Consider the following 22,657-nt stretch of genomic DNA (forward strand, 5'->3'; position numbering starts at 1 on the left):
TGAAAAGATTTGGCATGGGTAATCAGATCCTCAAAAGGTTCTACAGATGCACAATTGAGAGCATCCTGAATTGTTGCATCACTGCCTGGTATGGAGACTGCTTGGCCTCCGACCGCAAGGCACTACAGATGGTAGTGTGAACGGTCCAGTACATCACTGGGGCCAAGTTTCCTGCCATCCAGGACCTCTATACCAGGTGGTGTCAGAGGACAGCCCTTAAAATTGTCAAAGACTCCAGCCACCCTAGTCATAGACTGTTCTCTCTGCTACTGCACGGCAAGCGGTACCGGGGCGCCAAGTCTAGGTCCAAGAGAATCCTTAACAGCTTCTACTCCCAAGCCATAAGACGCATGAACATCTAGTCAAATGGCTACCCAGACTATTTACATTGCTCCCCCCCCTTCTTTACACACCTGCTACTCTCTGTTGTCATCTATGCATAGTCACTTTAATAATTATCTACATGTACATACTACCTCAACTAACCGGTTTCTCCGCACGTTGACTCTGTATCGGTACCCCCTGTATATAGTCTCACTGTTGTTATTTTACTGCTGCTCTTTAATTACTTGTTACTTTTATGTCTTATTATTATCCGTATATTTTTTTAACTGCATTGTTGGTTAGGTAAGTGAGCATTTCACTGTAAGGTCAACCAACACCTGTTGTATTCGGCGCATGTGACTAATACAATGATTTGATTTGACACATGCACGAACGTGAAAACACCAACACTAGCGTGCATACACACCAAACATACCACATACAAGTTCATATGAAAAAACAAACTGTGCCAAGTATATTTCGGCATAATGAAGAGTGAGCATTAAATGATTGAATGAGTGATTTACATATTTTGACAGTGGGGAGTGTCCGGGTGAGATATAAACTGCCTTTGTGTGCGTCTAAATAGTCTAAATTGGCGTACTTTCCATCATCTGCAATTATATGTAAAGTTTGGACAGGTGAAAATAAATATGTCAGAAACAAAATGGAGGATTAACTTTCACCTATCCAATTCTTCCAGATCAGAAGGGAAATGAGGGAAAAGGGAGTAGAAAGAATTGAGATACACTCTGAGTGAGTGAGGGAGCGAGGGAGTGAGTGAGTAAGCAAGTGAGTGAGCAGGTGAACAATCACTTGCGAATAACTGCCTGACTGACTGACAATGTCACATCACACATTCTATGACACAAGGTCCGTCTTCACAATTCAAAGGTCCACTCACAGGTAGGCGGCCTTGCCCTCCTCCATCTCCTTGTTCTTGCCGCTGGTGGTCGTCTTCTTGCTGCAGAGCTTGCGCGTGATACACATGAGCAGGCCACACTGGCGCAGGAAGTAGCAGCTGACGTCCACCACTACGAGGACCAGGAGGAAGCCGACCAGGCCCAGGCCCACCACAGGCCCCAACCCTAGGCCGCTGAACAGGGAGTCTGCTGGATGGAGGCCGGACAGAGAGAGAGAGAACTGTCACTCAATGAGTTACAGAGAAAGAGTAAGTGACACACATCTTATTAACATAACCCTGGCCACCCACAGGCCTGAGTCCAAGGCCCCTGAACAGGGAGTCTGCTGGATGGAGGCCAGACAGGGAGAGTATTGTCACTCAACAAGTTATATTCCGAGTCACCACTGCCCCCAGGCCCAAGCTGCGGAACAGGGAGTCTGCTTAGATGGGAGAAACAGAGAGAGAGCCCTGTGGGAAGCTGCTATAGACCACCAAGTGCTAACAGTCAGTATGTGCTTGATTATGTATGTGATATCAGCAGAGTGGTATATTTTCTGGATTATTTAAATATTGACTGGCTTTCATCAAGCTGCCAACTCAAGAAAAAGCTTCAAACTGTAACCAATGCCTGCAACCTGGTTATCAGTCAACCTACCAGGGTAGTTACAAACAGCACAGTAATTATATAATCAACATGTATTGATCACACCTTTACAGATGCTGCAGAATTGTGCTTTAAAGCAGTATACAAATCCATCAGATGTGGTGATCACAATACAGTAGACATATCTAGGAAAACCAAAGGTTCCAAAGGTTGGGCCTAATAGAGTGTGTGATAGGAATTAATACAAAACGTATTGTATTACCTATGTTGTTGATGTAAAAAATATTTGTTGGTCTGTGGTGTGTAATTAGGAGCAACCAGACACCTCACGTGACACCTTTATGAAATTGCTTATTCCAGTTACAAATACTCATGCAGCCATTAAAAAAATCACTGTAAAAAAATGTTAACCTTTTCATATGTGAGTTCCAAATATCTCTAACGGTCGCGCCAGCGTGAGTTGTTTTATGCACTTGACGTCAGAATGCACTCACTGTTCCAAATGTATTTACAGTTTTGTTCAGGTTTTAAAGTACTGGTGACAAATAATGCATTCTGGTTATTGCATAGATTGTAATGGACACCTATTATGTATGTAAAATACTTTTAAGAAGGTTGTACTGATTATGATGGGCTAAGCTAATTTCAGCTATGTGTGGAGCCATGTTTGTTGACATAAAATGCATTTTGAGTTTCACATAATCGTCTGTCGGACCAAAAATGTTATAACAAACCGAGGTGAGTAAGGGTTACTTATTTTTCGAGAACTTCAGGAAGTGAATGGTGGGATGTGAACGATGGTAGATGACACTCCCCCTTCAACATGGATACTATAAACAGACCAAACTCATCTTGTCTCGTTACAACCTTATTCTAAAATTGATGAAATTGTTTTTTCCCCCCTTATCTTTGGTTTATGCAACAAACAAAAAAAAATGGCGGGGCGCACAAACTACCTATCATCGGATTACTTTTGATTTCTAGAAAGTGTTTTACTCAATTATTTAGATAAATGGTGAGCTCACCTGTGATGTAATTAATTATACATAGCAATTGCTATTAGCTAATTCATATTGTAGTTTATGTCAGCCAAGAGTTAGAAAAAATGACCGCTTGTGTTATGTCAATCTTTCCTCAGTTAGTGCTAGGACAAATTTAGCCTACATTTTTCCGGTTTGGATGATTGTGTTATGCTGTAGCTACTTCTGTGAATGTCTGAACATTGCATCCAAAAATAAACTTCTCACATTCTGGACATAACTTTGTAAGGACTGTGTTTGTGTAAACAGTTTCTGAAAAAAGTGTGGCCAGCTCAAATGCTGATTGTTGCGTCATTTGAAACTGGCCTGTTCTAAATAAGCATTCTAATCAAGAGATTATTTAGATTAACAAAGAGGTGCAGCTGGTTTCGGAATGGGTGGAAAGGAATAAGTTATTCCTAAACATTTCAAAAACTAAAAGCATTGTATTTGGGACAAATCCTTCACTAAACCATGAACCTCAACTAAATTTGGTGGTGACTAAACTGCTTGGAGTAACCCTGGATTGTAAACTGACATGGTCAAAACTTGTTGACATAAAGCGCTGCTCTGCCTTCTTAACAACATTATCAACAAGGCAGTCTACAGGCCCTTGTTTTGTCGCACCTGGACTACCGTTCAGGTGTGGTCAGGTGCCACGAAGAAGGACTTTACAATTGGCTCAGAACAGGGCAGCATGGCTGGCCCTTTAATGTACATGGGGAGCTAACATTAATAGTATGCATGTCAATCTCTCATGGCTCAAAGTGAAGAGCTTGACTTCATCACTACTTGTTTTTAAAGAAGTGTTGACAAGATGAATGCACCGAGCTGTCTGTTTAAACTACTAGCACACAGCTCGGACACCCCTGCATACCCCACAAGACATGCCACCAGAGGTCTATTCACAATTCCCAAGTCCAAAACAGACTATAGCAGGAACACAGTACTACATAGAGCCATGACTACATCAGGTAACTGATGCAAGCAGTAGAATCAGATAAATCAATTAGATAAAAAGACACCTTATGGTGTGGACTGTGAAGAGACACACACAGGTACACACACACACATATACACACACAAACGCTAGCACTCTACACACACATCATTTGAAATAACGTTGGATGATGGTATTATACATTTTTTTGTATTGTAGATAGAGTGCATTCTGAAAGTATTCAGACCCCTTGACCTTTTCCCCCAAAAATGTACGTTACAACCTTATTCTAAAATTGATTAAATAGTTTTTTTCCCCCCTCATTAATCAACACACAATACCCCATAACGACAAAGCAAAAACTGATTCTTAGAAATGTTTGCAAATGTATAAAAAAAATATCCCCGGAAATAACATATTTACCTAAGTATTCAGACGCTTTACTCAGTACTTTGTTGAAGCACCTTTGGCACCGATTACAGCCATGAGTCTTCTTGGGTATGACACTAGCTCGACACCTGTATTCAGGGAGTTTCTCCCATACTTCTCTGCAGATCCTCTCAAGCTCTGTCAGGTTGGATGGGGAGCGTCGCTACTTTCAGGTCTCTCCAGAGATGTTTGATCGGCTTCAATTCCGGGCTCTGGCTGGGCTACTCAAGGATATTCAGAAACTTGTCCTGAAGCCACTCCTGTGTTGTCTTGGCTGTGTGCTTAGGGTTGTTGTCCTGTTGGAAGGTGAACCTTCCAGTCTGAGGTCCTGAGCACTCTGGAGCAGGTTTTCATCAAGGATCTCTCTGTACTTTGCTCTGTTAATCTTTTCCTCGATCCTAACTAGTCTCCCAGTCCCTGCCACTGAAAAACATCCCCACAGCATGATGCTGCCACCACCATGCTTTATAATAGGGATGGTGCCAGGTTTCCTCCAGACGTGACGCTTGGCATTCAGGCCCAAGTGTTTAATCTTGGTTTCATCAGACCAGAAAATCTTGTTTCTCATGATCTGAGAATCATTTAGGTGCCGTTTGGCAAACTCCAAGCAGGCTGTCATGTGCCTTTTACTGAGGCTTCCGTCTGGCCACTCGACAATAAAGGCCTGATTGGTGGAGTGCTGGTGGAGTGCTGGTTGTCCTCCTGGAAGGTTCTCCCATCTCCACAGAGGAACCCTGGACCTCCCTGACCAAGGCCCTTCTCCCGATTGCTCAATTTGGCCAGGCGGCCAGCTCAAGGAAGAGTCTTGGTGGTTTCAAACTTCTTCCATTTAAGAATGATGGAGACCATTGTGTTCTTGGGGATCTTCAATGCTGCAGTTAACCCACTGTTACGAGGCCGTCATTGTAACTAAGAATTTGTTCTTAACTGACTTAACTAGTTAAATAAAGGTTAAATAAAAATAAAATATAAAAATAAAAATGAAATGTTCCGGGTAGCCTCAGAGAATAATATCAATTTATACGCTGATTCGGTGAGTGAGTTTATAAGGAACTGCATAGGAGATGATGATGTGAATATCATTAATGTGTTGACTGTTATTTTATCAAATCAATGAACTATGTTTAATTATTACGTGATTAAATTAATCATGTAACAATTAACTCATTAGCAATCTTGGGGCACTACAGGAAAAGTTATTTAACAAGTTACTATCCCCCAACTTAAACTCTAAAGATACAAATCTCTTACATCAATCACAGTCAATTATTAATCATTACCTCATCAGTCTCATTCTGAACATCGCACAATTCTTGTATATATGCACGAACCCTAACCTAACGTATGAATCAGCAATACACAAAATGGCTTAATTATTTATTTACATACTCACTAAATAATCACACAGAAATACATAAGCACACAGTATAGGCTGAATTGATTATTAACATAATGAAATGAAAAGTCCCTAGTGGACTAACCCGATATGGCGGATAGTTACACAATGGAGAGGGGGTGGGGACAGATAAAGGTTGGGAAAGACAGAAGGGGACCCATAATACATACAGTTGAAAAACTATGATCATGGGAATGTGAATACTTCGCACAAGAATGACCACTCATTCGAAAAGAAATGCAATGTACACTACCGTTCAAAAGTTTAGGGTCACTTAGAAATGTCCTTGTTTTTGAAAGAAAAGCTATTTTTTGTCCTTTAACCTCTTACTTCTACCCCCTCCTTTTTTGAAAATTCTGTTAAAAATCGCGCAACTTTTCAGCGTCCTGCTACTCATGCCAGGAATATAGTATATGCATATGATTAGTATGTGTGGATAGAAAACACTCTGAAGTTTATAAAACTGGTTAAATCACGGCTGTGACTATAACAGATCGTGTGTTTCATTGAAAAACGCAAGAAAAACTGCTCTCTGAAAGCAAAAAATAATTTCCATAAGTCACTTCCACCAGTTGTTAAAAGAGAACAGAATTTAATGGGAATCTGCCTGCAATTCATACAAATCCATTGTCCTAATTTTCAATTGAATTAATTGTTGGAAAATCCATCTATCTGACCTCCATTTTCCCAGTCTTCACCCGGATGCAGTTGAGGGAGATATCAGATGGCATTGTTTTTGAAGTGAAGACCTATTGAAGAGACATCGCCCTGTAATCATTTTGATAGATTATAAACGTTTACTAATACCTAAAGTTGGATTACAAAAGGATTTCGAAGTGTTTTGTGAAAGTTTATCGTCGACTTTTTTAATTTTAAAAAATTACGCAGCGTTTAAAAACGATGATTTTTTCTGAATGACACAACTTCCATACAAAGCTATTTTGGGTATATATGGACCGATTTAAACGAAAAAAAGACCCAATAGTGATGTTTATGGGGCATATAGGAGTGCCAAGAAAGAAGCTCGTCTAAGGTAATGAATGTTTTATATTTTATTTCTGCGTTTTGGGTAGCGCCGGCTATCGCAAAATCTGTTGTTTACGTGTCGAGCTGGCATTTTGGGGGGTGCATGCTATCAGATAATAGCTTCTGATGCTTTCGCCGAAAAGCATTTTAAAAATCTGACTTGCTGGCTAGGTTCACAACGAGTGTAGCTTTAATTCAATACCCTGCTTGTGAATTTTGATCAAAGATTGAGTTGTAACGAGTACATTTAGCATTTAGCGTAGCGCATTTGCATTTCCAGGGGCATACTTGGGACGTCTGCGTGTCAAGTATTCTCAAGAAGTTAAATAACATAAAATGATCAGAAATACAGTGTAGACATTGTTAATATTGTAAATGACTACTGTAACTGGAAATGCCAGATATTTTATGGAATATCTACATATGCGTACAGAGGCCCAATATAAAAAAAAACTATCGGCCTATATCGAATCTCCCATTCCTCTCAAAGATTTTTAGAAAAAGCTGTCACTGTCTTCCTGAAGACAAACAATGTATACGAAACACTTCAGTCTGGTTTTAGACCCCCTCATAGCACTGAGACTGCACTTGTGTAGGTGGTAAATGACCTTTTAATGGCATCTGTCCTCGTGCTCCTACACCTTAGTGCTGCTTTTGATACCATCGATCCCTATATTCTTTTGGAGAGATTGAAAACCCAAATTGGTCTACACGGACAAGTTCTGGCCTGGTTTAGATCTTATCTGTCGGAAATATATAATTTTGTCTCTGTGGATGGTTTGTCAAATCAACTGTAAATTTCGGTGTTCCTCAAGGTTCTGTTTTGGGACCACTATTGTTTTCACTATATATTTTACCTCTTGGTGATGTCATTCGGAAACATAATGTTAACTTTCACTGCTATGCGGATGACACACAGCTGTACATTTCGATGAAACATGGTGAAGCCCCAAAATTGCCCTCGCTGGAAGCCTGTGTTTCAGACTTAAGGAAGCGAATGGCTGCAAACGTTCTACTTTTAAACTCGAACAAAACAGAGATGCTTGTTCTAGGTCCCAAGAAACAAAGAGATATTCTTTTAAATCTGACAATTAATCTTAAAGTTGTACCGTTGTCTCAAATGAAACTGTGAAGGACCTTGGCATTACTCTGGACCCTGATCTCTCTTTTGACTAACATATCAAGACTGTTTCAAAGACAGCTTTTTTCCATCTACGTAACATTGCAAAAATCAGAAACTTTCTGTCCAAAAATGATGCAGAAAAATGCTTTTGTCACTTCTAGGTTAGACTACTGCAATGCTCTACTTTCCGGCTACCCGGATAAATCACTACATAAACTTCAGTTCGTGCTAAACACAGCTGCTAGAATCCTGACTAGAACCAAAGAATTTGATCATATTACTCCAACGCTAGCGTCTCACCTGGCCAACAGGAAATGGAAATGCGCAACGTCAAATGCTAATAGTACTCGATAAAACTCAAACTTTCATTAAAACACACATGCAGGGTACTGAATTAAAGCTACACTCGTTGTGAATCTAGCCAACATGTCAGATTTTTAAAATGCTTTTCGGTGAAAGCATGAGGAGCTATTATCTGATAGCATGCAACCCCCCGAAATACCTGAAGGGGAAGTAAACAAAAGAATAAGCGTAGCCGGCGCTACACAAAACGCAGAAATAAAATATAAAACATTCATTACCTTTGACGAGCTTCTTTGTTGGCACTCCTATATGTCCCATAAACATCACAATTGGGTCTTTTTTTCTATTAAATCCGTCCATGTATACCCAAAATGTCCATTTATATAGCCTGTCTAATACAGGCAAAAAATGCTTTCCAAAACGCAACGTCATTTTTTTAAATTAAAAAAGTTGCCTATAAACTTTGACAAAACACTTCAAACTACTTTTGCAACCCAACTTTAGGTATTTGTAAACGTTAATAATCGATCAAATTGATCACGGGGCGATCTGTATTCAATAGCAGCTACTCTTGAAATCATGGTCCATTGTCTCTCTCCCATAAACTTCCTCCTGTGTACTGGATGACAGGAAGTGCCTATTTCTCATTGCACCAAGGATTAATTCCAACTCAATTGCCAGTACTGGCGACATCGTGTGGAAGCTGCAGGAACTGTTAACCGCTATCTATTTTCTATTGCCATAGACATTTCAGAGACTGGAGGATGAATACTTTTTCTTTTTTTTGTGACCAGGTTTTTCTTGGGATTTTTCCTGCTGTTCACGTTCTGTTATAGTCACAGACATGATTTATCCAGTTTTAGAAACTTCAGGGTGTTTTCTATCCACACATACTAATCATATGCATATACTATATTCCTGGCATGAGTAGCGGGACGTTGAAATGTTGCGCGATTTTTAACAAAATGTAGAAAAAATTCAAGAGAGCTCTAAGAGGTTTTAAGGCAAGGGCTGATTTCAAGGTTTTACTGCTAACCTACAAAGCATTACATGGGCTTGCTCCTACCTATTTTTCCGATTTGGTCCTGCAGTACATACCTACACGTACACTACGTTCACAAGATGCAGGCCTCCTTATTGTCCCTAGAATACCTAAGCAAACAGCTGGAGGCAGGGTTTTCTCCTATAGAGCTCAATTTTTATGGAATGGTCTGCCTACCCATGTGAGAGACGCAGACTCGGACTCAACCTTTAAGTCTTTATTGAAGATCTCTTCAGTAGGTCCCCTGATTGAGTGTAGTCTGACCCAGGAGTGTGAAGGTGAATGGAAAGGCACTGGAACAATGAATCGCCCTTGCTGTCTCTGATAGGATACCTGTCTCTGATAAGATAGGTAGGAGCAAGCCCATGTAATGCTTTGTAGGTTAGCAGTAAACCCTCTCTCCACTGGGATTCTCTGCCTCTAACCCTATTATGGGGGCTGAGTCACTGGCTTACTGGTGCTCTTCCATGCCATCCCTAGGAGGGGTGCATCACTTGAGTGGGTTGAGTCACAACCCCTTTGGGTTGTGCGGTGGCGGAGATCTTTGTGGGCTATACTCGGCCTTGTCTCAGGATGGTAAGTTGGTGGTTGAAGATATCCCTCTAGTGGTGTGGGGGCTGTACTTTGGCAAAGTGGGTGGGGTTATATCCTGCCTGTTTGGCCCTGTCCGAGGGCATCGTCGGATGGGGCCACAGTGTCTCCTAACCCCTCCTATCTCAGCCTCCAGTAGTTTATGTGTCGGCGGGCTAGGGTCAGTCTGTTATATCTGGAGTATTTCTCTCTCTATCTCTAAGGACCTGAGACCTAGGACCATGCCTCAGGACTACATGGCCTGATGACTCCTTGCTGTCCCCAGTCCACCTGGCCGTGCTGCTGCTCCAGTTTCAACTGTTCTGCCTGTGGCTATGGAACCTTGACCCGTTCACCGGACGTGCTACCTGTCCCAGACCTGCTGTTTTCAACTCTCTAGAGACTGCAGTAGAGATACTCTGAATGTGATCGACTACTAAAAGCCAACTGACATTTTCTCCTGAGGTGCTGACCTGTTGCACCCTCGACAACCACTGTGATTATTATTATTTGACCCTGTTGGTTATCTATGAACCTTTGAACATCTCGGCCATGTTCTGTTATAATCTCCACCCGGCACAGCCAGAAGAGGACTGGCCACCCATCATAGCCTGGTTCCTCACTATGTTTCTTCCTTGGTTCTGGCCTTTCTAGGGAGTTTTTCTTAGCCACTGTGCTTCTAAACCTGCATTGCTTGCTGTTTGGGGTTTTAGGCTGGGTTTATATACAGCACTTTGAGATATCAGCTTATGTAAGAAGGGCTTTACAAGTAGATTTGATTGAATGTTAGCTAATCCAAGTTAATCATTTTAAAGGCTAATTGATCATTACAAAACCATTTAGCAAAGCTGAAAACCGTTGTCCTAATTAAAGAAGAAATAAAACTGGAGTATCTGGAGCATCAGCATTTGTGGGTTCGTTTACAGGCTCTAAGTGGCCAGAAACAAAGACTTTCTTCTGAAGCTCATCAGTCTATTCTGTTTCTGAGAAATTAAGGCTATTTCATGTGATAAATTGCCAAGAAACTGAAGATCTTGTACAACGATGTGTACTACTCCCTTCACAGAACAGCGCAAACTGTCTCTAACCAGAATAGAAATAGGAGTGGGAGGCCCCGGTGCACAACTGAGCAAGAGGACAAGTACATTAGAGTGTCTAGTTTGAGAAACAGATGCCCCACAAGTTCTCAACTGGAAGGTTCATTAAATAGTACCCGCAAAACACCAGTCTCAATGGCGAAGAGGCGACTCCGAGATGCTGGCCTTCTAGGCAGAGTTAAAAAGAATAAGCCACATCCCAGACTGGCCAATAAAAATGTAAGATTAAGATGGGTAAAAGAACACAGACACAAGACAGAGGAAGATTGGAAAAAAATGTTATGGACATATAAATGTAGGTGCTCACAAAGAAGAACATTTGTGATACGCAGAAAAAATAAAAAGATGCTGGAGGATTGCTTGACGCCATCTGGCAAGCATGGTGGAAGCAATGTGATGGTCTGGGGGTGAATGGTCTGGGGGTGAATGGTGATGGTCTGGGGGTGAATGGTGGTGGTAAATTGGGAGATTCGTACAGGGTAAAGGGATCTTGAAGAAGGAAGGCTATCACTTAATTTTGCAACGCCATGTCATACCCTGTGGATGGCACTTAATTGGAGCCAATTTCCTCCTACAACAGGACAATGACCCAAAGCACAGCTCTAAACTATGCAATAACTATTTAGGGAAGAAGCAGTAAGCTGGTATTCTGTCTATAATGGAGTGGCCAGCACAGTCACCAGATCTCAACCTTATTGAGCTGTTGTGGGAGCAGCTAGACCGTATGTTACGTAAGAAGTTCCCATCAAGCCAATCCAACTTGTGGGAGGTGGTTCAGGAAGCATGGGGTGAAATCTCTTCAGATTATCTCAACAAATTGACAACTAGAGTGCCAAATTTCTGCAGGGCTGTAATTGCTGCAAATGGAGGATTCTTTGACGAAAGCAAAGTTTGAAGGACAATTATTATTTAAATAAAAAATCATTATTTACGTCTTAAATTCATTTTGCAACTCATTTCATGTATCTTTTCATGGAAAACAAGGACATTTCTAAGTGACGCCAAACTTTTTAAAGATAGTGAATATATTTACGCTTGTATGTCTTTGTCGTCTCTGTCTGTTGAAACCACTTGATCCGTCAATGGTGAGTTCGATGCAAGTCTCTGGTTGTCCACCAGAAGTCACATTATCCTTACAAGTTGTAGTAAGCTTCTTTGTCTCTGAGTGTTCGTTAGACTGGTTTCTTCAGCAGTACCCACACGATTGTCCTCGGTCAAGTTTACGAGGCTACCGGTATTTAAACAGTTGCAGACTGAATGTTCCGGTATAGTCCCTATCCTCTTCGCTTGAGAGTTCCAGAGGGTCACACTATTTTCTGGTTTTGTAGTGTTAAACCATTTTTTATGTATTCAGCTCGCGCTGCACGTAGACTGGTGTCAATGGTTGATTATTCGGGTTAGAACTAAGACCACTTTACATACCAGCAGCAACCCGGCATGTTTTGGTCTGATATGTTCATTCTTCAGCGAGTCATTTTAAGCACTCACCTTGGAGGGCGGTTTCATCACGTTGCCACAATGTCGGCGCTCACGTGGGCGTGGTTACTGACTTGGCAAAAGATTATATGAAAAACAATTATCTCAGTTAGATGGCTAAAATCACATTTCATCTTCACAAAAATATTCTTAATCACATAAGTTTTACAACATTTAGATGCAACCCTGGTAAGTCGTACGTGTCTACTTTCAGAGTACATTTATCTTGTTATACTGTCCTTAACTACTTGGTGACTGGGGGGCAGTATTGAGTAGCTTGCATGAATATCCCATTTTACAATAAATCTGTAAGATAACAAAATGTGGAAAAAGTCAAGGGGTCTGAATACTTCCTGAATGCACTGTATGTAGTGGTGTAATAATGTTATATCATGTACTGTTTTATCTTGTGTTTTATGTGTAATGTAAGTGCATTAATGTGTTCGGACCCCAGGAAGAAAGGAAAGGGAAAGGGGGATATCTAGTCAGATGTTCAACTGAATGCCCTCAACTGAAATGTGTCTTCCTCTTTTAACCTAACCCCTCTGAGAAGCTGCTGCCAATAACCCGGACAGACATAGTACAAATCATACAGTAAAACACCCCAGTTCCACAACAGAGACTGTTAAGGCAGGATCAGAGGGGCAGAGAGAACACTGTCACTCACGAAGCCAGATATGCATAGTCTGAGATGCTTCACGCCCAGGATCCTGCACAGTGAGCTAATAACCAACCCAGACAGACACACACTTCATAGTCATATACCCCAGACACAGGCTGTTGGAGATAAATGCAGGCCCAGGTAGGACAAGAGGACATAGAGAGCACCATCACTAAGCTAGACAGACATACAAACAGACAGACACACACACACTGTGAGCCATAACATACGCCGGTAACCTGGACAAAGGTGGTCATAACCAAACTCATACGATACCCGTCACTGAAAGCTACCCCAGCTATTTCCACATAGATACATTTTTTACCCCAGCAAAAATATCTATTTCATACATATTATGCGAATACACACTCAAGCATTTAGCTCAGATTCCTCTCCTCTCCTCATCTGGGCTGTGTCCCACTACTGTAGTGCCATTCGGGACACACCCCTGGTGTTTTCTAATTGTGAGCACTGGTGAGCACCGGTAACCTTGTTGTTGATCAAATAGAGCCTGTGGTATAGGGTCAGATCCGAACACCTACAGACACACCTGAATGAGAACGAACGACGCTGGCAGCGAGAGCAATCAGTGGCAAGCACCGTTAGAGCTAACGAGCAGCTTAGCGCAAGGAAGAGAGGGAATAGAGACAGAAGGAGAGAGGAAGATTGAGTGAATGAGAGAAAGAGAGAGATGGAAAGCCTTGTAGCTAGGAATTTAAATTAAAGTAGTGGGTTTTTAGTGTTGCATCATGGGACGTGAGGCAGCGGCAAACTTCTTTGATTGGATCAATATTTTCCCTCCGCCACGGGGCTCTCTCTGTCGGCAAAATGTATCTGAATTAATTTGAAGGTAGATGAGCCAAAGCTTAGTAGGTGGTAACTACTTTCCTGTCTCCCATTAAGAATGTTAGCTTGCGTCCCAAATGGCACCCTATTCCCTTTATCGCGCACTACTTTTGACCAGGTAAGCGGTAGTGCAGTATATAGAGAATTGGGTGCCATTTGAGATGCCTGCTTTGCAAGTAATCCTCAAGGGTAAACAGAACAATGATAAAAAATGTTTACCTTATTGACCTTTTCTCATCAAAACTGCGCAATGTCGTATTGAACTATTTTGCTCTCAGAGTGCATTAAAACTCAGTTCAATTGTCTGTTTAAATATTTTGATGCAACACTCGTTTGTGTATAAAATCATATGTGTTCAGATTACTGATAACTGCTCTGAGTGCGAATCTTAAGGTTGGTCAGGGCAAATCTTTGTGAAAGATTCAATAGATTTAGACAATAGTAATAATAATAATAGACAGCCTAATGTGGAGCTGTTTTCCTTTGGCGGTAGAGGTGAGGCCTTGAAGACCTTGTCCATGAATGCAATCAATTCAGCATTGGTAGTAATAAAACAGTTAAACAAACATAGGATGAATTTAACTAAATCAATTAAAATCAATTGAATAAAATAATCACACAAAAGCCATTGTGTTATGAAAAGAGAAAACTATGGAATACGCATACAAAAACAAAACAGAACAATAATGGATGATTGCTAAAAAAAAAACATCCTGAACAAAGAATATGGAGAAAATAATAATTTAAGGACATAGAAGAGACACAATTTACTTTGATTTACTCCTAGTTACTTTCTAAATAGCACATTATGAGAATTTGGTCATAGCCATAGAAGGGTATTATACTTTTGTGCTGAGTCACATTCTGCACACATCCTGGTTCCTGTCCAATCCACTCCTTTGGTTTGGAGGCTGGTGCCTCTTTCCCTCTACGGCTTTAAACTTCTTGTATTCATAGTAATAAAACTTTACTATTCAATTATAGCCTCTTGAAGGACAGGGCAGATCCTTGTCGATCAAGACAATTACAGGAAGAAAAAGAGAGACAAAAGATAGTGTAATTGCATCACTTTAATGTCGTAGAGTTTGGGGGTTATAATTAAGAACACTTTTACCTGGTTGTAATCTGACATCTCTAGAACTAGAAACCAGTTTACAAAATTTGCCGACCTTGTATGATGGTTCACTGACCTCGGTTCAAATAGTGGAAAGGACATTGTCAAAGCATATATAGTAAATTAGAAATAGTTAGTGATTGAGAATGGGGCATTCCAGGGGAGAGAACCCATTAACAGTGTATTTCTTCCTTACAGTGGCACATACTCATTAAACCGTATCAATCTTTCGTGAGCCACTGGCTCAGCAGTCGTTTGCCTTGCATTCCATTGCGAGCCTGGTTTGATCTCTTTATTATTGGAGGGAATCAATGGACGTGAAGCAACACATTTCAAATAAGCGGGACCAAGGAAGGAAGGAAGCCAGGGGGAAATACATACCTCTTTTTTACTTTTCGCACCTCCGATTTCCAATTTGCTGAGCAATAAGGTGAAATGAAAAAGAATTCTCGCCAAGTGAATGTAATTCAAATCTTGACAGAGACAAATGTCTATTAGGTGCCTTGCAATGTTCAAACGATGACAGCTGGGGTGTCTCAAGGTCTCGGGGTAGCTAGATCTCTCGACTGAAGACAATGAAAATAAAGAAAAAAGGAGGGAAAACGGAAAAGGGGAACAAGGAGAAGTCTTGTTCTGCTGTCAAGTGCCTCTGGGGTTAGCTGCTCTAGCTGCCTACCTTGTGTGTGTTCGAAATTCATTCCAATCTATTCCGCCAAATATATTACCTGGGTTCGGCTTCAAAACACAACTACTACTACTATTTCCTTTCGTAGTGCTGAATTATATCTTTGAGGTCGTTGAGAATAACAGCGACCACATCAGTTTCAGAGCCCCAGTGAGAGGATAGAACTCTAAACCTTATAGCGTTTGATCTTACCCTCATAATCCAAGCAGTGACAAATCAGCTCATAGTAGCAGAAAAGACCGGAAATGACAAAGTTTGTTAAAATTCGCTAATTGTGTCTTTCTGGTCTTCTACTCTATATCCTATCAAACCGATGGTGATGTATATCAATTTCCCTGTCTGCTTATTCCATGTGATTAATCTTGAAAGCACGTCCTATTGGCTCTTGATTTATTAGCCCATTAGCGGCTCAATTTGATAGTCTGTTAATGCTAGTCATCCTGCATCTCTCTCGGAGTGGGAGCCATCCGTATACAGCTACGTCTCTGACATCAACTCATTAGGCCCGAGCACTCATTGAGTTGGACTTGATTAGATCTGAGAGGTAGTCGGTCAATTAACGATGACAAAACGGGAGCCATTGATTGGGCGGAAACTTGCGGGTGCTAATGGTTTTTAGGGATAAACATCACTGTGAGTGGGTGTGTGTGTGTGAGTGTGACGCCGTCATAGCTAGACTTGAGGGTCCAATTTGTGCTCTATGCCATGGGGAAGTATTGCTACTCCATTAGAGAAAGCCTTGGAAGAGAATCAGCACACACACACCAGATCCTCTTATTTAAGAGATAAGAGGAATGATGAGTCTCCACCATTACTAAGGCTGAATTAGAGAGCCTTAACATAGCTGAAGTACACTTCAATAATCAGGAAATGGAAAAACCATCAAAGACTATTATAATGTTGTTTAAAACTAGAGTGTTGTCCGGAGCAACATAGACTATGTTGTAAATCATTCTTCTCATGCCATTTCAAGCAAACTAATATCTACTCTATAATGTCATTTTAAACATTCTCCATGCAGTTACGAGACATAATTGCCTTGACCAAAAGTTCACACTTTATCCCAGTGCATTTACAATGTTCCGTTTATACGGTACACTACATCTCTTCCACATCCAAGACCAAAGGTCACAGAAACATTAGACACAGACGTTCAGGCACTTTCTCTCCTTAACCACTCTCCAACAATTCGTCAAGAATGATGACTCATGAAAAGGCCCCGAGATCTGGCCTGCACGCAACTCCAAAATGGCGAGCCCAAACGAAGCGTTACCGCCGAACACACTTTTAAAGAGCAAAGTACCCTCGTTGCCGCTAGGGTTGCGGAACGAAATGGGGCCGGTTAGTTGGGCTCGATGGTGTGGTGATTGCTGTAAAGCACAGACAAAAGTGTTCCTGGGAAGGGAGAGTGATAGGGCCTAGAATCAGCCACTTGTTAAATCACAAAGCTCAAATGGCTCAAAATGGCCGCCTAAATGGGACGCCTGACAACCAAACGACTGTAATCATAGTGACTTGACATGGACTGTCCTTTCGGAGAGTTTCTGTCATATTCAGAGGCTCCAGCAGGGATTATTGTCTAGAAATGTTAGAGAAAGTATGGAGCCCCTTAGGGGTCATGGCGGAGAAGAAATTAAACAGCCAGGTTAATCTGTTCCCTCTTTCTTTTTATCTCTTCCCTTTGATTTTGTATTTGTCCCCTCTTCTTTTTATGTAGGCTATCATGACGGTCCCACTTGGCCAACAACATATTGCAGCCTAAATGCTTCAAATGGTGGTGATCAATGACCATTCAATAGCTTATTTTCATTTGCCTCCAAATCATAAGGGCATATTAATAAAGGGGCATTTAAAACCACTCAAGGTGCAAATATGGTGCAATGACGCACTCTCATCCCTAGGCATGACCTTAGCTGTTCTATATCTATATTCTATATTATGTTCTTTCGCAACCTACTCTACCCTGGCAATTAGCTCATTTCCAGGTGAATGTATTGTCATTTCAATAAAGCAAATAGCTATCAGTTTTAGTTATGAACAAAGAGTCATCTATCTGTGCCTGGTTGGCTACGTCACACAAGATGTTCACCTGCCTAGCGCAGGGTTGAGAGCGCATAACTGCACATTTTACCCCCGAACCCTCTTGGAATTTGATGCACAATAAATTTGCATGCCTTTCCTTTCTGCCTCAGATGAGTCATATGCATAATTGTAAACAACATAAACACATCCAGGTGCTTGGATGCACCATGTTTTACTGGACTTATATATGGCCCTAACTTTATGCATGAGGGGCAAAGCACACAAAATTGACAACTGTTCATGTTGTCTAAGTTGCATAAATACGAGTTTGCACAAAGTGTAAACATACAGTACCAGTCAAAAGTTTGGACACAACCACTCATTCAGGGGGATTTTCTACATCGTAGAATAATAGTGAAGACATCAAAACTATGAAGAAACACAAATGGAATCATGTAGTAAACAACATTTTTTAAACAAATCAAAATATGTTTTATATTTCAGATTCTTCAAAGTAGCCACCCTTTGCCTTGATGACAGCTTTGCACACGCTTGGCATTCTCTCAACCAGCTTCACCTGGAATGATTTTCCAACAGTCTTGAAGGAGTTCCCACATATGCTGAGCACTTGTTGACTGCTTTTCCTTCACTCTGCGGTCCAACTCATCCCAAACCATCTCAATTGGGTTGAGGTCGGGTGATTGTGGAGGCCAGGTCATCTGATGCAGCACTGCATCACCCTCCTTCTTGGTCAAATAGCCCTTACACAGCCTGGAGGTGTGTTGGGTCATTGTCCTGTTGAAAAACAAATGATAGCCCCACTAAGCACAACCAGATGGGATTGCGTATCGCTGCAGAATGCTGTGGTAGCCATGCTGGTTAAGTGTGCCTTGAATTTTTTATTAATCACAGACACCAGCAAGGCACCCCCACCATCACACCTCCTCTTCCATGCTTCACAGTGGGAACCACACACGCAGAGATCATCTGTTCACCTACTCTGCTTCTCACAAAGACACAGCGGTTAGAACCAAAAATCTCAAAGTTGGAATCCACCCGACACTTTGTTCCAATGGTTGTGTTAACCTGCATCGAAAGCGCAGCAACATTTTCAAGGAAGTAGCCCTGTAGTTTTCTAATGTTTGTTACCTTTTTGAATGACCTTAAAAGGGAAAAAATGTAGCGCAATGTTCGTCAGCGCAACATAATATTAAACGGCATCTGGAAGGAGTAAATTCAGCCACAATCACAAATATAATCTGATAAATATATATTTTAAACAACTGCATTTTCACAAATGTAATATATAATCGCCAAGCCCATTTAAAATAATTAGGGGACTGACCCCGGAAGAATGATGTAGTGGCGAGTCACTTTCATGACGCTAAGGCATACATATACACACAAACACACAGACAGTGGACCAACATTGTCCTTCTCGCGAGATAAATAAATGCTTTTAATAAAGGTTTTTCATGCCAGATTGACATAATTTACGTTGTCATACTAGCCATATTAATAAGAATAAGGACAGATTTGCATGGGTCTTATGTCCATTGCTCGTATTTCTTGGCCCAAGCAAGTATCTTCTTCTTATTGGTGTCCTTTAGCAGTGGTTTCTTTGTAACAATTCGACCATGAAGGCCTGATTCACGTAGTCTCCACTGAACAATTGATGTTGAGATGTGTCTGTTACTTGAATTCTGTGAAGCATTTATTTGGGCTGTAATATCTGAGGCTGCTAACTCTAATAATGTATCCTCTGCAGCAGAGGTAACTCTGGGTCTTCCTTTCCTGTGGTGGTCCTCATGAGAGCCAGTCTCATTATAGAGCTTGATGGTTTTTGCACTTGAAGAAACGCTCAAAGTTCTTGAAATCGACTGACTTTCATGTCTTAATTAAAGTAATGATGAACTGTCTTTTCTATTTGCTTATTTGAGCTGTTCTTGTCATAATATGAACTTGGTCTGTTACCAAATAGGGCTATCTTCTGTATGCCACCCCATACCTTGTCACATCACAACTGATTGGCTCAAACACATTAAGAAGGAAAGAAATTCCACTAATTAACTTTTAAAAAGGCACACCGGTTAATTGAAATGCATTCCAGGTGACTACCTCATGAAGCTGGTTGAGAGAATGCCAAGAGTGTGCAATGCTGTCATCAGGGCTACTACATGATACCATGTGCTATTTCATAGTTTTGATGTCTTCACTATGATCCTACAATGTAGAAAATAGTAAAAATAAAGAAAAACCCTTGAACGAGAAGGTGTGTCCAAACTTTTGACTGGTACTGTCCATCATTCAGTTATGACTGAAATTACTTAGGTTAATTGAGGGGGTTTTCACACCCGTTACCTATTATTTGCCCTTATGATTTGGAGGCATATGAAAACACTGAAACTGGAAATAAGCTATTAAATGTTAAGTAATCATCACCATTTGAAACATGTAATTTACTAAATATAATGATATATATGTATATATGTATATATATGTATATATGCTATATATATATGCTGTAATATGTTTTCGGCAAGTAAGAACAACATATTAGTCGACACAAGGAGAACATGGAACAAATAAAACATCTGAGGGAATGGATAAAAAAAAACTAGGGAACGGATTTGCCTGACAGTCTTTTTTTTCCCCACCATGATCCCTAAGTGGCTCCGTAAGAAAGTAGACATTTTCACAGCATTTCTAGGCTGCTTCCCCAACATAGTTAATTTCCAAACTGAAATTACTCTTGATGAAAAAATGTATTGCAACAGTGTTGAGTGTTTGTATGTACATGCTTGTGAGTTTTTTTGGGGGGGGTAGGGCGTGTTCAAGATAATTGGCTGTACATCACCTTGTCTTGTTTTCCCCTGAAAAAAGAAACGGAATTCATGAGAGCTGCAGTTACATTAATGGGCATCATTATTATTTTGATAGTAACAGTAGCGTTGTACTACAATAGTTTAAGCATGCATATGTTGTATTCTTCCAAAATCAAGGGGAATATTTTAGAAGTTTACATTACCAGTGAAGAGTGGTTCAACTTACAACTTTAAAGATCCTTTAAAGGTGTTATAAGGAGCACATAGTTTGCGGGCGTTTCTGTTATGTTCTTTTCACAGTATTTAAACCAGCACCACTGGTGTGTGTTAGAAGTGAGTAGTATATGATATTGTACAGGAGAATGATTACCTCTTTGGTAGCTTTAAACAGAGACAAACACTCGCCATATCATTCAACATACAAAATGTTCCGTTCCATTCACATCCATCAGGCCATATGGTAAACACATAGGGGGCATAAAACCCATATGGATGCCAAAATTCCTACAGAAGGTATATCATTCAAAAAGAAACAGCCGGGAAGAGACAGGATTTAGGAGGGAAATAGGGAAGACTCTATAGTGATTCAGGAGGTCTAAAGTGAGTGGTGCTATGATTTAAGAAGGATGGAGGGAAAGGAACCAAGGGCAGAGTGGCAATCAATGACATTTTTCAAAGGGGAGTTCATGGATGGAAAAAAAGTAAGGGAGAGGGGAGGTGTAGTGGCAGTTCATTGCAAGACAATCTAGGAGAGAGAAAGAAAGGGAGGAGAGGCGGAAAAAAGAAAAGCAACCATTTCAGACCCAGGGAATGCATAAAGCATAAAGAGGGAGAATTGAATAGAGATTGTTTAGAAAAGAAACACAGAGAGAGGCATATAGTAGATCCTTGGAGGTTATACAGTATATCAGATACACTGCAAGTAGGCGTTTAATGGTGTCACTACAATATCAAAAGTCAAACAATTTGGATGTGTTCAGTGAAGGGAACTATTCAGAAGGTTGCAGTAATAAATATAATGAATAGAGCTGTCACTAATCCCTATTCAACAGACAACCATATCTATTCTACATAATACATTTATCTTATTTTTCTTTAACATTTCAACCTCCTGAATAGACCCCACGGATGGCGATTAATGACGAATACTGACAGGTGACAGGACTCCATTGTCATTGGTCAATTTTGGCCACTTCTTTCCCTCTCATTGGACCCTTCAACAGGAAATAAACTGGGATTAAACGTAAACGATTTGTTGTTGTTTTTTTGCCCCCGATCTCTCTCACCCTCTGTTTGCTATCGAGAGGGGACAGCCAATCGAAGTGACTCGGCTTAAGCACTGTGTTCGCAGCCTTGTTTTCCATTTAAGGAGCAGCACACACACACACACACACACACACACACACACACACACACACACACACACACACACACACACACACACACACACACACACACACACACACACACACACACACACACACACACAGGCAGTTTAGCCACTCCTGTAATGAGAGAGGCAAACAGTCGCTCCTCCATGAGCAGCAGCAGAAACGACCTAAGCAACAAAAAGAATCAGGCTCCACAGGGGGGCATATATATGGAAGTGGTGATTCACTGTAAACTGTTCCCTTTGTGATGGTTTGTGTATGCGTGTGTGGTCTTACATAAAACTCTGGGGACTGTTTGATAATGATAAGCATCCTACAGTCGGCCTCTTCTCTCCCAGGAACATTGAGAGGCCCAGACAGATATGCTTATCAAACAGCATGGCCTAATCAAACCAACGCTCTCTGCGTTTGATCCTGCTCCCTTTGCCCACACATAACCCCAATAGAAGGTGATTTGAGTGTGTGCTCATAACTCTACAGTGGGTTTACCTGGGTGAGTAGGTACAGTACAGTGCCTTCAGAAAGTATTGGGACCCCTTGACTTTTTCCACATTTTGTTACGTTACAGCCTATTTCTACAATTCAGTATTTTTTCCCCTCATCAATCTACACACAATACCCCATAATGACAAAGCAAAAACAGGTTTTAGAATGTTTTTCCCATTTATAAAAAATGAAAAACTGATATCACATTTACATAGGTATTCAGACCCTTTTCTCAGTACTTTGTTGAAGCACCTTTGGCAGCGATTACAGCATTGAGTCTGTCAGGTTTGATGGGGAGTGTTGAAGCGCATCTATTTTGAGGTCTATCCAGAGATGTTCGATCGAGTTCAAGTCCGGGGTCTGGCTAGAGAGGA

The 22,657-nt window shown here is 41.0% G+C and overlaps 1 protein-coding gene across 2 annotated transcripts in view; it reads right to left on the reverse strand.

Annotated features, from left to right (window-relative positions):
* Positions 1-22,657, reverse strand: part of LOC139373292 (neural cell adhesion molecule 2-like) — a 424,626-nt gene that overhangs the window by 10,603 nt on the left and 391,366 nt on the right. For both annotated transcript variants that reach the window (XM_071113646.1, XM_071113645.1), the window contains exon 15: positions 1,229-1,436. In XM_071113646.1, the coding sequence (XP_070969747.1) occupies positions 1,229-1,436 (208 nt within the window). The remainder of the gene's footprint in view (positions 1-1,228; positions 1,437-22,657) is intronic.

The sequence above is a fragment of the Oncorhynchus clarkii genome, chromosome 18, assembly GCF_045791955.1.
Source record: "Oncorhynchus clarkii lewisi isolate Uvic-CL-2024 chromosome 18, UVic_Ocla_1.0, whole genome shotgun sequence".
NCBI lineage: Eukaryota > Metazoa > Chordata > Actinopteri > Salmoniformes > Salmonidae > Oncorhynchus > Oncorhynchus clarkii.